Source organism: Crotalus tigris, unplaced genomic scaffold (genome assembly GCF_016545835.1).
Source record: "Crotalus tigris isolate CLP2741 ecotype Arizona unplaced genomic scaffold, ASM1654583v1 scf7180000024321.1087588, whole genome shotgun sequence".
Lineage (NCBI taxonomy): Eukaryota > Metazoa > Chordata > Lepidosauria > Squamata > Viperidae > Crotalus > Crotalus tigris.
The window spans coordinates 385512-400074 of NW_024100493.1; the positions used below are offsets into that span (position 1 = coordinate 385512).

Consider the following 14563-nt stretch of genomic DNA (forward strand, 5'->3'; position numbering starts at 1 on the left):
AAAAGAAAAAAAATACTGCGCTTTTGTGTTTGGCAAAAGAAAGAAAGAAAGAAAGAAAGAAAGAAAGAAAGAAAGAAAGAAAGAAAGAAAGAAAGAAAGAAAGAAAGAAAGAAAGAAAGAAAGAAAGAAAGAATACTGCACCCCTCTCCTTTGCACAAGAAAGGAAAAATGCTGCACGTCTTTGCATTTGGCAAAAGAAAAAAAAATACTGCGCTTTTGTGTTTGGCGAAAGAAAGAAAGAAAGAAAGAAAGAAAGAAAGAAAGAAAGAAAGAAAGAAAGAAAGAAAGAAAGAAAGAAAGAAAGAAAGATACTGCACCCCTCTCCTTTGCAAAAGAAAGGGAGGGGGAAATGAAAAAGAAAAGAAGAAGAAGAAGAAGAAGAAGAAGAAGAAGAAGAAGAAGAAGAAGAAGAAGAAGAAGAAGAAGGAAAAGGCGTGCCCCAGAAACCCCCGCCCAGCAACGGAGCCACCTGCAAACAGAGGCAGCCGCTCTGCCAAGCTCGGGCAGCCAGCGGAATGTACCAAAGCGCCAGGTGTGGCGGGGGGGGGGAGGAGGGAGGGAGGTCCGGCCAGGTAGCAAAAGCCGGGCGGGAGGAGGCGAGAAGGGGCCTTCCCGAGACTCCCAAAACCTCCCCCCTCCAAAGGGGGAGTCTGAAAGCGAGCCTAGAGGGGGAGGTCCGCTCCCACCCACCCCCCCTCCTCTGGAGACCCCTCCCCCCCTTCTCTCCTTGGGAATGGTCGAGCCCTGATTTGAACGAAACGGCCGGTGGGGCTGGGGGTCCCGCCTCCTCCTCCCTCCTCCCTCCTCCTCCTCGACCCCCTCCCCTCGGGCGGTGGGTGTGGCGTGTGGGCCGGGCCAGGCGACGCCCCCGCCCCTCCCCTCGCGGAGGGGACTGGACCGGCGCGCTGCAGATTAGGGGGGGCCAGAGGCGCCTGACAGCGATCGGCGCCGGAGGGTCCCTGGGGGTCCCCGCCGTCCTTTGGGAGAGGCTCCCCCCGCCAGAGGGCCCGGCTCGGTGGGCAGGAGGCGCCAGGTGAGACAGAGACCCCCCCTCCGGGCTGCTGGGCCGGAGGGGGGGGGAGGGAGGGAGCCCCTCCAACAGCAGCAGCCCCCCCCCCCCAGGGCTGGGCAGGTGCAGAGGCTCCGGGCTGCTCCTGGCCGCTTTGCCAGCCCAGCTCGGCCCGGGCTGGCAGTCCAACAGGTGGAGCCGGCAGCCGCGGAAAGCTGCAGACCTCCGGCTTTCTCAAGCCCCGTCCTTAAAAGCAGCCCAGAGCGGGAACTGGGGACGGGGGGGGGAGAGGTAGGGGTCCTGGGTGCTCTCTGAGGTTGGTGGTTTCCTTGCAGACGTTTCCTGACCCAGCTAGGGAGCATCATCAGTGCTAGAAGGGAGGGGGGTTTCTGGAGAGGAGGAGGAAGAAGAAGAGGATGAGGAGGAGGAGGAAGGGGACTGTGGGGTCCTGGGTGCTCCCTGAGATTGGTGGCTTTCTTGCAGACGTTTCATGACCCAACTAGGTAACATCATCAGTGCTAGAAGGGAGGGGGGTTTCTGGAGAGGAGGAGGAGGAGGAAGAAGAAGAAGAAGAAGAAGAAGAAGAAGAGGAGGAGGAGGAGGAGGAGGAGGAGGAGGAGGAGGATGAAGATAAGGAAGGGGACTGTGGGGTCCTGGGTGCTCTCTGAGCTTGGTGGTTTCCTTGCAGACGTTTTATGACCCAGCTAGGGAGCATCATCAGTGCTAGAAGGGAGGGGGGTTTCTGGAGAGGAGGAGGAGGAGGAGGAGGAGGAAGAAGAAGAAGAAGAAGAAGAAGAAGAAGAAGAAGAAGAAGAAGAAGAAGAAGAAGAAGAAGAAGAAGAAGAAGAAGAAGAAGAGGAGGAGGAGGAGGAGGAGGAGGAGGAGGAGGAGGAGGAGGAGGAGGAGGAGGAGGAGGATAAGGAAGGGGACTGTGGGTTCCTGGGTGCTCCCTAAGATTGGTGGCTTTCTTGCAGATGTTTCATGACCCAACTAGGTAACATCATCAATGCTAGAAGGGAGGGGGGTTTGCAGAGAGGAGAGGAGGAGGAGGAGGAGGAGGAGGAAGAGAAGGAAGACTGTGGGGTCCTTGGTGCTCTCTGAGCTCGGTGGTTTCCTTGCAGATGTTTCATGACCCAACTAGGGAGCCTCATCAGTGTTAGAAGGGAGTAGGATTTGCGGAGAGGAGGGGGAGGAGAACTGTGGGATCCTTAGTGCTCTCTGAACTTGCTTGTTTTCTTGCAGACGTTTCATGACCCAACTAGGTAACGTCATCAGTGCTAGTAAGGAGTGGGGTTTGCTGTCAGTTTATATTCTGGCATCTTGCCCTGCCAGGGTCGGGGTCGGGGTGGGGGTGGTCTTAGAGTTCCTTTGGTTGGGTTGTTTGCTGCCGGCTTCTTTGGCAGTTCCTTGATTTGGGGGTGTCCTTTACTTGATTGTCGGTCTGATGTTAACCTTGGGGGGGGGGATCTGTGCTGATCTGGGTGCTGATTGCTGGTGGGGAGGTGCTGGGGTCTTTTTATTCACTTTCGGGCTGCTTGATTGTCTCTTCTGCAGTCTGTAGAGGTTGTTAATAGCTTTGTGTTTATTGAGGGCTAATTTGTCAGAGTGCCAGGCTTCTAAAAATATCCCTGGCGTTTTTTTTGTTTGTTTTTTTTTGCTGTCACGAAGGGACCTTGGAGGTCTTCTAGTCCAGCCTCCATCCAGAGAAGGGCCAGTAGCTGGAAGGGGGGCAAATCCCTAAACCTGAGGCTGCCAAGTTCAAATCTGTTGCCTTTTGGTGGGTGATATTGCGTTTTTCAGCATCCTCCTTGCAGCAAGCTGATGCTGATTATTAGATATCCAACGGGTGCAGCTTTCATTCCCAAAACACGTGACCTTAGAGGGGGTAAACCTGGTGTGGAGAGCTAAAGGTCCACATTTTTTAATTACTTATAGATTGATTGTATGGCATGTCCACAACATATTTCAGTTAAAAAGGAACACAGAAATGAAACACAAAACATGATAGGTAATAATAAGGGATAACATTTTCCTGAGATGCTTGGGTGATATTCCAAAGCAGCCATCAAGAACAAAATAAAGTTCTTGATCAGTGAAATTTGTCTGCCTCCCCCCCCCCCCAGGCATTCCCAAAATAGGTGGGAGAAAGGAATAAGAGAGAGGGAACAGTTCCTCCGTGTCAAACCTTTGCTGTTTCTTAGTTGCATTTTTTGGGGGGGAAGAGTTGCATTATTATTATTCTTGAAAGAAGCTTTTAAGCCTCTCCAAACTTAACGTCTAAAAGCGAAGGGGAGGATGCTTTGAGTTGGCAAATTGCTTTTCCTGCATTTGGTGAGATAAATCCTGTAGTAGAGCAAGGGTTGTCCAGCCTTGGCAATTTTTAAGACCTGTGGACTTCAACTCCCAGGATTCCCCAGCCAGCTGTGGTGGCTGGGCTGGGGGATTCTGGGAATTGAAGTCCACAAGTTGAGATCTTGATATTAGGAGAGAAAAAAAAAATAGATGAGAGACACAGAGAATCTCCTTTTCATTTGGTGTTTTTGTGAGAACGTTAAAAATATTCAGCAAACGTTTGTCCCTTTTTTTTTTTAATCTCTTCTTGTGGCTATGGTTGGGACAAAACTCAGCAGCACTTTTTTCGTGCGGCTGCTGATAAAAATAGGATCGCCAAACATGATCGCCAACGTCCGATAACGGATATGGCACAAGAAGAAGGCTATGAAAACGGAATTTGCAGTGCTATGCGATCAGGCAACAATTCAGTAAGACAAAACCTTGGCCCTCGGGGCATCTGACACCCGAACACCGGTGTTGTATAACGGTGTATAAAAACAGATTTGTGTGTTTAATCCTAGGCACACAACGCGCTTCCTGTGGCATGAAAAGACGTGAGAACAAGGGACTTTTAAAATCCAGTTTGTAGGGAAGGGATCTTATGGAAGCTTTGGCGCCGCCCCTTCAAATCCATTTTTCACCGCCACGTTGCAAATTTGCAGTGCTTGGCAGCGTTTATTGTCTTCCCGGGGAGAGGTTGACTCTCTCGATCGAGTTTTGATCATGTTTGATCGAGTCAAAGGCACGGCTGGCCTTTTGCACAAGGAAGTGATTGGCGTATAGTGTTCTGCTAGTCACCAACAACAGAAGCTTGAGTGAAAGTTGATTGGTGGCAAAGATGTTGAGTCTCTAGAAAGAGTGCAGAGAAGAGCAATAAAGATGATTAGGGGACTGGAGGCTAAAACATATAAGGAAAGGCTGCTGGAATTGGGAATGTCTAGTTTAACGAAGAGAAGGACAAGGGGGGACATGATAGCAGTGTTCCAGTATCTCAGGAGCTGCCCCAAAGAAGAGGGAGTCAAGCTATTCTCCAAAGTGCCCGAAGGCAGGACAAGAAGCAATGGATGGAAACTAATCAAGGAGAGAAGCAACCTGGAACTAAGGAGAAACTTCCTGACAGTTAAGAACAATTAACCAGTGGAACTCCTTGCCTCCAGAAGCGATGAATGCTCCAACACTGGAAGTTTTAAAGAAGAGACTAGACAGTCATTTGTCTGAAATGGTATAGGGTTTCCTGCCTGAGCAGGGGGTTGGAGTAGATGACCTCCAAGGTCCCTTCCAACTCTATATTATTATTATTATTATTATTATTACTACTACTACTACTACTACTACTACTACTACTACTACTACTACTATCTGTAGCTCGGGTGTAGGACGAGGGTGAAGATTTGTTCTTATAATCCCATCTTGCCCTTATCAACAGAAGAATACCCAAACCCCCTAAACTCCACTGAAGATATTATCTAGCCTGGTAACAAAATATTCAGAAACCAACCCACAAGCCCGGAGAACAGACCTCCACCCTTAAAGCACTGATTTGAAAAAGGATACCCATGTAGATTTTTTTTATTTTCTTTTTTTTTTTAAAAAAAAGCTTGATTTTCTTTCTTCCGTTGGAACGATTTCTTTGGGGACCTGTATATTAGCATGGCTCTAGGTCAGTGATGGCGAACCTTTTAGAGTCCGAGTGCCCAAACTGCATCCCAAAACCCACTTATGTATCGTCGGGTGCCGGGTGAGCATGGCCCATTGGGTGGGCGTGGCCACGGTGGTAACGGCCGACTGGGTGGGACTAAAAAATTCAATCAATCAATTCCAACTTTGCGAGATCTTTTTTTTTCCCCCGCAAGAAGTTGAAACTGATTGATGAATTGAACTTTTTTTTTTTTTTTGCACACGGCGGCGGAGGCCTAAAGCGAAAAGGTTTTATAAAACCCAGCTGAAGGCCTAGGACTGGGGCGACGGCGCGCGTTCCCACAGAGAGGGCTCTGTGTGCCGCCTCTGGCACCCGTGCCATAGGTTCACCACCACGGCTCTAGGTGAATTCAGTACTGGCTCTCTGCCTTTTATAGCGTTCTTGGCACACATGTGTTGCTGTCAGTTCCTCGTTCTTTCTTCCGTTGAGGGTGCCAGGCACTCTTGTTTGCTCTTCCAGCTGACCGGAGGAAAGCCGGGACAAAATGCATAAGGCCTATAGGAGAGACAATTGGGTGGGATTCTGGAAACTGTAGCTAGTACGGCATTAATTAATAGATATATTAACTTCTGCTGTCTAGTCTCCCTGTGTTAACAACCTTGTCGTCCTTCTCTTCTCTGCACACCCCACTCCCTTCTAGCACTGATGAGGCTCCCTAGTTGGGTCATGAAACGTCTGCAAGAAAACAAGTTCAGAGAGCACTAGGGACCCACAGTCGTCGTCCTCCTCCTCCTCCTCCTCCTCCTCCTATCTGCACACCCCACTCCCTTCTAGCACTGATGATGTTGCCTAGTTGGGTCATGAAACGTCTGCAAGGAAACCACCAAGTTCAGAGAGCACCAAGGACCCCACAATCTTCCTCCTCCTCCTCCTCCTCCTCCTCCTCCTCCTATCTGCACATCCCACTCCTTTTTAGCACTGATGATGTTGCCTAGTTGGGTCATGAAACATCTTCAAGAAACCCACCAAGTTCAGAGAGGACCAAGAACCCCACAGTCCTCTTCCTCTTCCTCCTCTTTTACCTCTTAGGGTGTCGAGGGAGATACAAAGTTCTGGCTTTAGCTCTTCTGGTGTCCCCTCAACCATTGTTCACTGAAGTTGTTGTAGTGCGATGTTGTTTCTCCATCCTCTTCTTGGCCTGCCTCATCTTCTTTGACCTTTTCCTCTTTTTGTACATGCCTTGTACGGTATGGAATCCCGCCACATCCCTGTGTTAACTGCCGGGACAAAACCCGGTGGGGTCCCGTGTAAAAAAAGGCCCAGAATGAATTTCTGCCAGATGTTTCCCGTGATGCCTATTTTGGCCTCCTCTGTAATTCCGCAGGGCCTTTTCAAGATTCTGATTTTTACCGCCTGCAACGTCGAGACCCATCAGTGCGAGAACGATGCCAATCCTAAGGAGCAGCTTGGGGTCCCCCGACCACGCTATAGCGCACGAGCTTTCTGGCATGCACGAAACCGTATTTTCCAGCGAAATACTGCCTTCCGACCTGAACTCGACGGACGCCGTCGTGAAGAGCGGGCACCGGGACTCCCTGTACCTCAGCGCCGCCCACATTTTTCAAAGCGTTCGTAACGAAAAACCTCACGATAAAATCCTGGTGAAATACGGCACCGGGCCGTTGCCATCCCTTCCGGATTTCAAAGACGAGGAATTCCAGCGTTTGTCCTACGAGCTGGCGTTCAACGCTCTGAAATGTAAGTAGGGGGACGCGTCTCTACGGGCCCCGCAGCCACCTCCAATGTATACCTCTGCCTTCAAAGCTCTGTGCGTGGCGCTGGCAGCCCCCGTGAATCTTTCATATATTGTATTGAGGTTGTGTTGTAATAAATGTGTTTTAGGCAATATGCAATGTCTGCAATTAAATTATACTGTTACGAAGAATGCAGAATGATGTGAATCAGGGTTAAAAAAAATACAGTAATCATAAATAAGAATGGAATTGAATGGAATGGAAGAGTAGAATAGAAAAGAAAAGAAAAGAGAAAAGAAAAGAATAGAGAATTGGAGTGGAGTGGAATAGAATAGAATAGAAGATTGAATAGAATGGAATGGAATGGAATAGGAATAGGAATAGAATGGGAATAAGAATTTAATAGAATGAGAATAAGAATTGAATGAAATAGAATAGAATAGAGAATTGGAATGGAATGGAGTGGAGAATGGAATGGAATGGAATGGAATAGAATAGAATAGAATAGAATAGAATAGGAATAAGAATAGAATGGGAATAAGAATAGAATGGGAATAAGAATAGAATAGAAAGAATAGAATAGAATAGAATAGAATAGAATAGAATAGAATAGAATAGAATAGAATAGAATAGAATAGAATAAAGAATTGGAATGGAGTGGAGTGGAATAGAATAGAATAGAATAGAATGGAATGGAATGGAATAGGAATAGGAATAGGAATAGAATGGGAATAGAATGAGAATAAGAATAGAATGGGAATAAGAATAGAATAGAATGGGAATAAGAATTGAATGAAATAGTATAGAATAGAGAATTGGAATGGAATGTAGTGGAGTGGAATGAAATGAAATGGAATAGAAAATAGAATGGAATAGAAAATAGAATGGAATAGAAAATAGAATGGAATGGAATGGAATAGAATAGAGAATTGGAATGGAGTGGAGTGGAATGGAATGGAATAGGAATAGAATGGGAGTAAGAATAGAATGGGAATAAGAATTGAATGGAATAGAATAGTCATGTCACTTTTTTCAGTGCCGTTGTAGCTTCAAACGCTCACTAAATGAACTGTTGTAAGTCCAGACTATCTAGTTCAGAGGGTCACCAACCTTTTCATGCTGGTGGCCCGGAGGGAAAGGGAGCAGCTGGGAAATTTGTCTGCGCATGCACATGCACGAATGGGGCCGTGTTCGAATGGGGCTGTGTGCACCCACACGGGGCGAACGGCCCCATTTGTGCATGCGCTAGCTGCCGCTGCTAGCACCCACATGCATGCGCATATGGGCTGTGCAACCCGCACTGTGCTAGTGGCTCCATTTGCGCATGTGTGCATGCACGAGTCGCCACCGCTGTTAGCACCCATGTGCACGGCGCTAGCGGCTGCGTTTGTGCATGCCTGCAGGTGCTAGCCGCCACCGCTAGCCCCACACGCCTGCACAAACGGGTCCGTGGGCACTAGCGCTTGTGGGGGTGAGTGCTCGCACTGGCCAGCCTGTCCCACGGCCCAATGGCCAGTAGGCCACAGCCCAGTAATGGGCCGTGGCCCATAGGTTGGGGATCCCTGATCTAGTTTATTTTAAACATTTACATAGTCACCCATCTTTCCGACAGTACGGCTCGAATAAAATCATTTTAAAAACTGCAAAAAGTATCCATTAAAACATACAACGTTATTAAATATGAGCCAGCAGTGTGCGGCAGCTGCCAAAAAGGCCAACACAGTGCTAGGCTGCATTAACAGAGGGATAGAATCATGATCACGTGAAGTATTAATACCACTCTTCAATGCCTTGGTAAGGCCACACTTGGAATACTGCATCCAGTTTTGGTCACCACGATGTAAAAAAGATGTTGAGACTCTAGAAAGAGTACAGAGAAGAGCAACAAAGATGATTAGGGGACTGGAGGCCAAAACATACAAGGAACGGTTGCAGGAATTGGGCATGTCTAGTTTAACGAAGAGAAGGACAAGGGGGGACATGATAGCAGTATTCCAATATCTCAGGGGCTGCCATAAAGAACAGGGAATCAAGCTATTCTCCAAAGCGCCTGAAGGCAGGACAAGAAGCAACGGGTGGAAACTAAACAAGGAGAGAAGCAACCTGGAACTAAGGAGAAACTTCCTGACAGTGAGAACAATTAATCAGTGGAACAGCCTGCCTCCAGAAGCAGTAAATGCTCCAATACTGGAAGTTTTTAAGAAGAGACTGGACAGCCATGGTTTCCTGCCTGAGCAGGGGGTAGGACTAGATGACCTCCAGGGTCCCTTCCAACTTTACTACTATTACAATCCCCCAAAAGGAGAAGAACTGGCATCAATCCGTGCCAACATAACATCATTGAATCTCCCAGCACTTCAATCTTTAAGCTTTATGGAAGACTCTGCGAACATTTTCCCATCCACCCCCAGAGGCAATTTCTCTTTATCCTGGAAAGGTCAATCATTAGCAAAGGTGGGCTGGCGAGAGAGTTACCCTTGGCAACCTGGAAAACAGAGACCGCTATGTCTGAATCGGTGTGCCCAAACACAGGAACCCAGTCTGAGTCCATGGAAACGGCCGAACATTGGGCCACGTATGCGAGGGGAGAATCTGTTGTTTTCTTGCAGTAATCCGTCACCTCCATGGGCGAGATTGAATGTAACCTAACAATTAAGTGGGCAGCAAAAGGACAGGATTTTAACATATAACCTGTCCTGACGTCAGAAGTGGAGTTTAAGGAAATGTGATTCCTGCCTTCACACTTGGAATACGGCATCCAGTTTTGGTCGCCATGCTATAAAAAAGATGTTGAGACTCTAGAAAGAGTGCAGAGAAGAGCAACAAAGATGATTAGGGGACTGGAGGCTAAAACATACAAAGAACGGTTGCTGGAATGGGGTATGTCTAGTTTAATGAAGAGAAGGATGAGGGGGGACAGGATAGCAGTCTTCCAATATCTCAGGGGCTGCCCCAAAGAAGAGGGAGTCAAGCTATTCTCCAATGAAACCTGAAGGCAGGACAAGAAGCAATGGATGGAAACCAATCAAGGAGAGAAGCAACCAAGAACCAAGGAGAAACTTCCTGACAGTGAGAAAATTAACCAGCAGCGGTGAATGCTCTAATACTGGAAGTTTTAAAGAAGAGATTGGATAGCCATTTGTCTGAAGTAGCATAGGATCTCCTGCCTGAGCAGAGGGTTGGACTAGATGACCTCTAAGATTTTTCTAACTCTATGATTCTATGTGGAATACATCTTTGAAAGGTTTGTGGAACAGATACAGCCTCTAAGATGAGTTAGATCCTCATTTTGAGGGGCTGCCACAAAGAAGAGGGGGGTCAACCTCTTCTCCAAAGCGCCTGAAAGCAGGACAAGAAGCAATGGATCATGGAAACTCATCAAGGAGAGAAGCAACCTGGAATTAAGGAGAAATTTCCTAACAGTGAGGACAATTAATCAGTGGAACAGCTTCCCTCCAGGAGTTATGGGTGCTCTATCATTGGAGGTTTTCAAGAAAAGACTGGATAGCCATTTGTCTGGAAAGGTGTAGGCTCTCCTGCTTGAGCAGGGGGTTGGACTAGATGACCTCCAAGGTCCCTTCCAACTCTGTTGTTCTGTTCGTTCTGATTTGGCCCTGTACAGTTGACTCACATCTTTAAGAGGCAGGAAATAATAACGTCCTAATAAGGTGTCATATGTGATAGCATCTGGTGGCACCTTGCTAAGCTTGGCTGACCTTGGAAAAACTATGTAGGCTTAGAGTTGGTTAGGATTGGATGGGAGACCACCAGGAGATTTTAGGGCTGTAAGCTGGGCGTGCTAGGTGATGGTGGGGGAAAAAAATTCCCTTGTACTCTAAATAGGATGAATAATTACAAGCAAATGTAGAAGAGCTCGCAGGCCTTAATTGGTAGCAAATATACATACATACATACATACATACATACATACATACATACATATATCCAAAATAAAATCCTGTATTATTCCCCTCCTGTCCAGTCAGACCTTTCGCAAGCGTTGCTTCTGCTCGTTAACGGCAACTTCGTGTCAGGATTAGCCGAGCGTAGAAATAAAAAGCAAAATTTCTGAACGATCCAATAGGGTTAAGAATCCGAATACAGCCAAGTCCTCAACTTACAACAGTTGAGTTTAGTGACCGTTCCAAGTTACGACGGCACTGAAAAAAAGGTGACTTTTATGACCATTTTTCACACTTATACGACCGTTGCAGCATCCACTGGTCACGTGATCAAAATTCAGACACTTGGCAACTGACTAGTACTTACGACGATTGCAGTGTCCCCGGGTCATGTGATCCCCTTTCTGATAAAGTCAAGTGGCACCGCCTTGCCACTAATTTAACAATGGCAGTGATTCATTTAACAACTGTGGCAGGAGAGGTCGTAAAATTCAACCGCCTTGCTTTGCAGCAGAAATTTTGGGATGAACCGTCGTCGTAAGTAGAGGACTAGCTGTATCTGTTTTCAGGCCATAAGACATTTTTGAAATGCATCCGATCCCTTCAAGATCACTTTGTGATTGTTTGCAATGCCTTCTCCTTATCTTTTTTATTTTTCCTCTCCTGCAGATCAAGATGTGCTGGAATATATGTTGATAGACAGCGGCGTTTACCCACTGCAGTCAATAGTGAGTAGATTGTTGTTGTTAATTGCGAAGTCGTGTCCGACCCATCACGACCCCATCGACAACGTTCCTCCAGGCCTTCCTGTCCTCTCCCATCTTCTGGAATCCATTTAAGTTCACGCCTCCTGCTTCAGTGACTCCCTCCAGCTACCTCCTTCTCTGTCATCCCCTTCTTCTCTTGCCCTCCATCTTTCCCAGCATTAGGCCCTTCTCCAGTGAGTCCTTCCGTCTCATTAGGTGGCCAAAATACTTGAGTTTCAACTTCAGGATCTGACCTTCTAGAGCAGTCAGGGTTGATCTCCTCTAGGACTGACCGGTTTGATCACCTTGCAGTCCAAGGGACTCACAGGAGTCTTCTCCAGCACCAGAGTTCAAAGGCCTCCATTCTTTGGCGCTCAGCCTTTCTTATGGTCCAACTTTCACATCCATACATTCATTTTCCAAATATTAGACTTGTTTCCATCGCAGCATTGGTCGAGCAAATCTTAGTGAAGATGTACTGGGAAGGGGCTTAAAAAAATACACGATTTTAAAAATATATGCTTATTAGAAAATTATTAGAAAATAAGAATACTATTATTGCATTATTAACTTGTTGATGTAGATGGTGAGAACTTATATAAATAAGACCTTGGGAGGAATGGTGATAAAGGAATTGGGGTCATCTAAAGCGTGGAAATGATAATTATTGAACGTTAAATTTAAATATTAATGGAAAAATAAAATTGAGAAAAATTGATCAGGCCGTTGATTGTCTAAAGACTGAAAGTTAAAACCACTAAGATATATATTAACTAAAAATTATTGATAAATGTCAGAAAGTTACTTTGATTGACAGAACAAGAATTGTATTAGTTAAAATAGGAGACAGTAGATATTAAGAGAGAAAGAGAGGGAATGGGGATTGTAACAATTTGAAATCCGTACTAATGATATCTATGTGTAATAGAATTATTGCACCCAGCCACAACGTTGCTTTCAAATATTTAAATGTAATATTAGAAAATCTATAAAAATTTACAAGAAAAATATATATAGATGCTTAGGCAAAAAGAGCTAATACAATCCTTGATTTGTATGAACAGAAGCATAGAATCAAAATCACACGAAGTATTAGTACCGCTTTATAAAGCCTTAGTAAGGCCACACCTGGAATATGCTGCATCCAGTTTTGCTCACCACGTTACAGAAAAGATGCTGAGACTTTGGGGAAAAAGTGCAAAGAAGGGCAAACTAAGATGATTAAAGGCCTGGAGGCTAAAACACGCAAAGGTGGGTTGTGTCATGGTTCCGACAGATGAAACTCTTCAAAAGAACTTCGAGGCATTGTTTACCTTAAAGAATCTTTATTTTGAGTAGCATAGTGTCGGCACTGCATAATCAAAGCCAAAAACTGAATTCCCCTCCCCTGGGCACATAGTATCAAAGTACAATTCCCTCCTCCAATTAACAGTCATAAATCACATTCCCCAATTAGCTTGAAATGTGGGCTTCCCCTCCAGTTCTCCAGCCTGCCAATTCCTTATCAGCTCTGGGCTCAATAACCTTGATTCTCACGCTAGGTTTAGTGTTGTTATGTCTAGCCGGACTCTCGTTCACATCCCCCCTTCCAGCATCATCTAACTCAGTGGTGGTGAACCTATGGCACGGGTACCAGAGGCGGCACTCAGAGCTCTCTCTGTGGGCACACGCACTGTCACCCTAGTCGTAGGCCTTCAGCTGGGTTTTATAAAACCTTTTCGCTTTAGGCCTCCGCCACCATGTGCAAAAAAAAAAAAGTTCAATTTCAACTTCTCATGGGTAAAAAAAAGATCTTGCAAAGTTGGAATTGATTGATTGAACTTTTTAGTCCCATCCAGTCTGCCGTTACCACCGCAGCCACGCCCACTCAATGGGCCACACCCAGCCAATGGGCCACACCCACCCGGCACCCGACGATGCATAAGTGGGTGTTGGGTTGCAGTTTGGGCCCTCGGTCTCTAAAAGGTTCGCCATCACTAACTCGCAAAAGGTAAAAGATGGCTACATTTCTGTCTGTTGTCAACGCAAAAACATCCGATGTTAGCAGCGTTGACGGGTTGTAGGAACTGGGTAATGGCTAGTCTAGAGAAAATACGAATCAGTTGCCAAGCCTCTGGATTTTGATCACGTGACCGCAGGGATGCTGAAGTGGTCCTGAGTGCGAAAAACGGTCCCAGGTCACTTCTCCTCAGTACCGTTGTAACTTTCAGATGGTCACTAAATGAACGGTGGTTCAGTCCAGGACTATCGATAGTGATGGGGGGTTTTTTTGGGTCTTGATGTGCGACTGTGGTCCTCTTGCAGTCAGATGACCTGACCAGCTTAGTGGTGGTGGTGCTCTACGACCTTCAGGACCGGAAGTTTGAAGCTCGCTCGGTTCCCGAGGACGAAGAAAGCATAGCAGAAGTTCAAGAAGTGGAACGTTATCTATGCAGGTAGACCTCCCGAAAGCACGCGGCTTCTCTGCGGAGGGCCGATAGTGAAAACTTAATTTTGTTTCCCACTGGGCACAAAAAGAGAGAGAGAGAGAGAGAGAGAGAGAGAGAGAGAGAGAGAGAGAGAGAGAGAGAGAGAGAGAGAGAGAGAGACGCCTGGAATCCTATTATTCTTTAATCCAAGGCCTGACCCTTTTTTTGGGATGCGTCGTGCAGGTGACACAACTGATGGAGCAGTTTTATAAGATAAAGCCTTGCTCTGTGTCCGTTGCTCAGCTAGGTAATTCTTCAGTGGTAGAAGGGAGTGGAGTTTGAGGTTGTTGTTGTTGTTATTGTTGTTGTTGTTGTTCTTCTTCTTCTTCTTCTTCTTCTTCTTCTTCTTCTTCTTCTTCTTCTTCTTCTTCTTCTTCTTCTTCTTCTTCTTCTTCTTCTTCTTCTTCTTCTTCTTCTCCCCTTTCTCCTTTTTTCTCCACCTCCCCCTCCTTGCCCTTTCTTCTCCTCCTCTTCCTCCTCCTTTCTCCAACTCTTTCTCTACTTCTTCTTCCTCCTCCTCCTCCTTCTTCCTCCTCCTCCTCCTCCTCCTCGTCTTCTTCTTCTTCTTCTCCTTTCTCCTTTTTTCTCCATCTCCTCCTCCTCGCTCTTACTTCTCCTCCTCCTCTTTCCTCCTCTTCCTCCTTCTTCTCCTTCTTTCTCCTTCTCTAGTTCTTCCTCCTCCTCCTCCTCCCCCACTCCTCCTCTTCCTCC

The 14563-nt window shown here is 46.5% G+C and overlaps 1 protein-coding gene across 2 annotated transcripts in view; it reads left to right on the plus strand.

Annotated features, from left to right (window-relative positions):
• The first annotated feature begins 449 nt into the window (after positions 1-449).
• The window catches only part of NSUN7 (NOP2/Sun RNA methyltransferase family member 7), a 29056-nt gene continuing 14942 nt past the window's right edge, over positions 450-14563 (plus strand). Inside the window, exons 1-4 of one of the 2 annotated variants that reach the window (XM_039325301.1) lie at positions 450-532; positions 6367-6740; positions 11308-11366; positions 13689-13819. In XM_039325301.1, the coding sequence (XP_039181235.1) occupies positions 6428-6740; positions 11308-11366; positions 13689-13819 (503 nt within the window). In that variant the 5' untranslated portion in view covers positions 450-532; positions 6367-6427. Of the gene's footprint in view, positions 533-785; positions 1034-6366; positions 6741-11307; positions 11367-13688; positions 13820-14563 lie in introns of those variants that run through there. The other variant, XM_039325299.1, reaches the window with a different exon arrangement.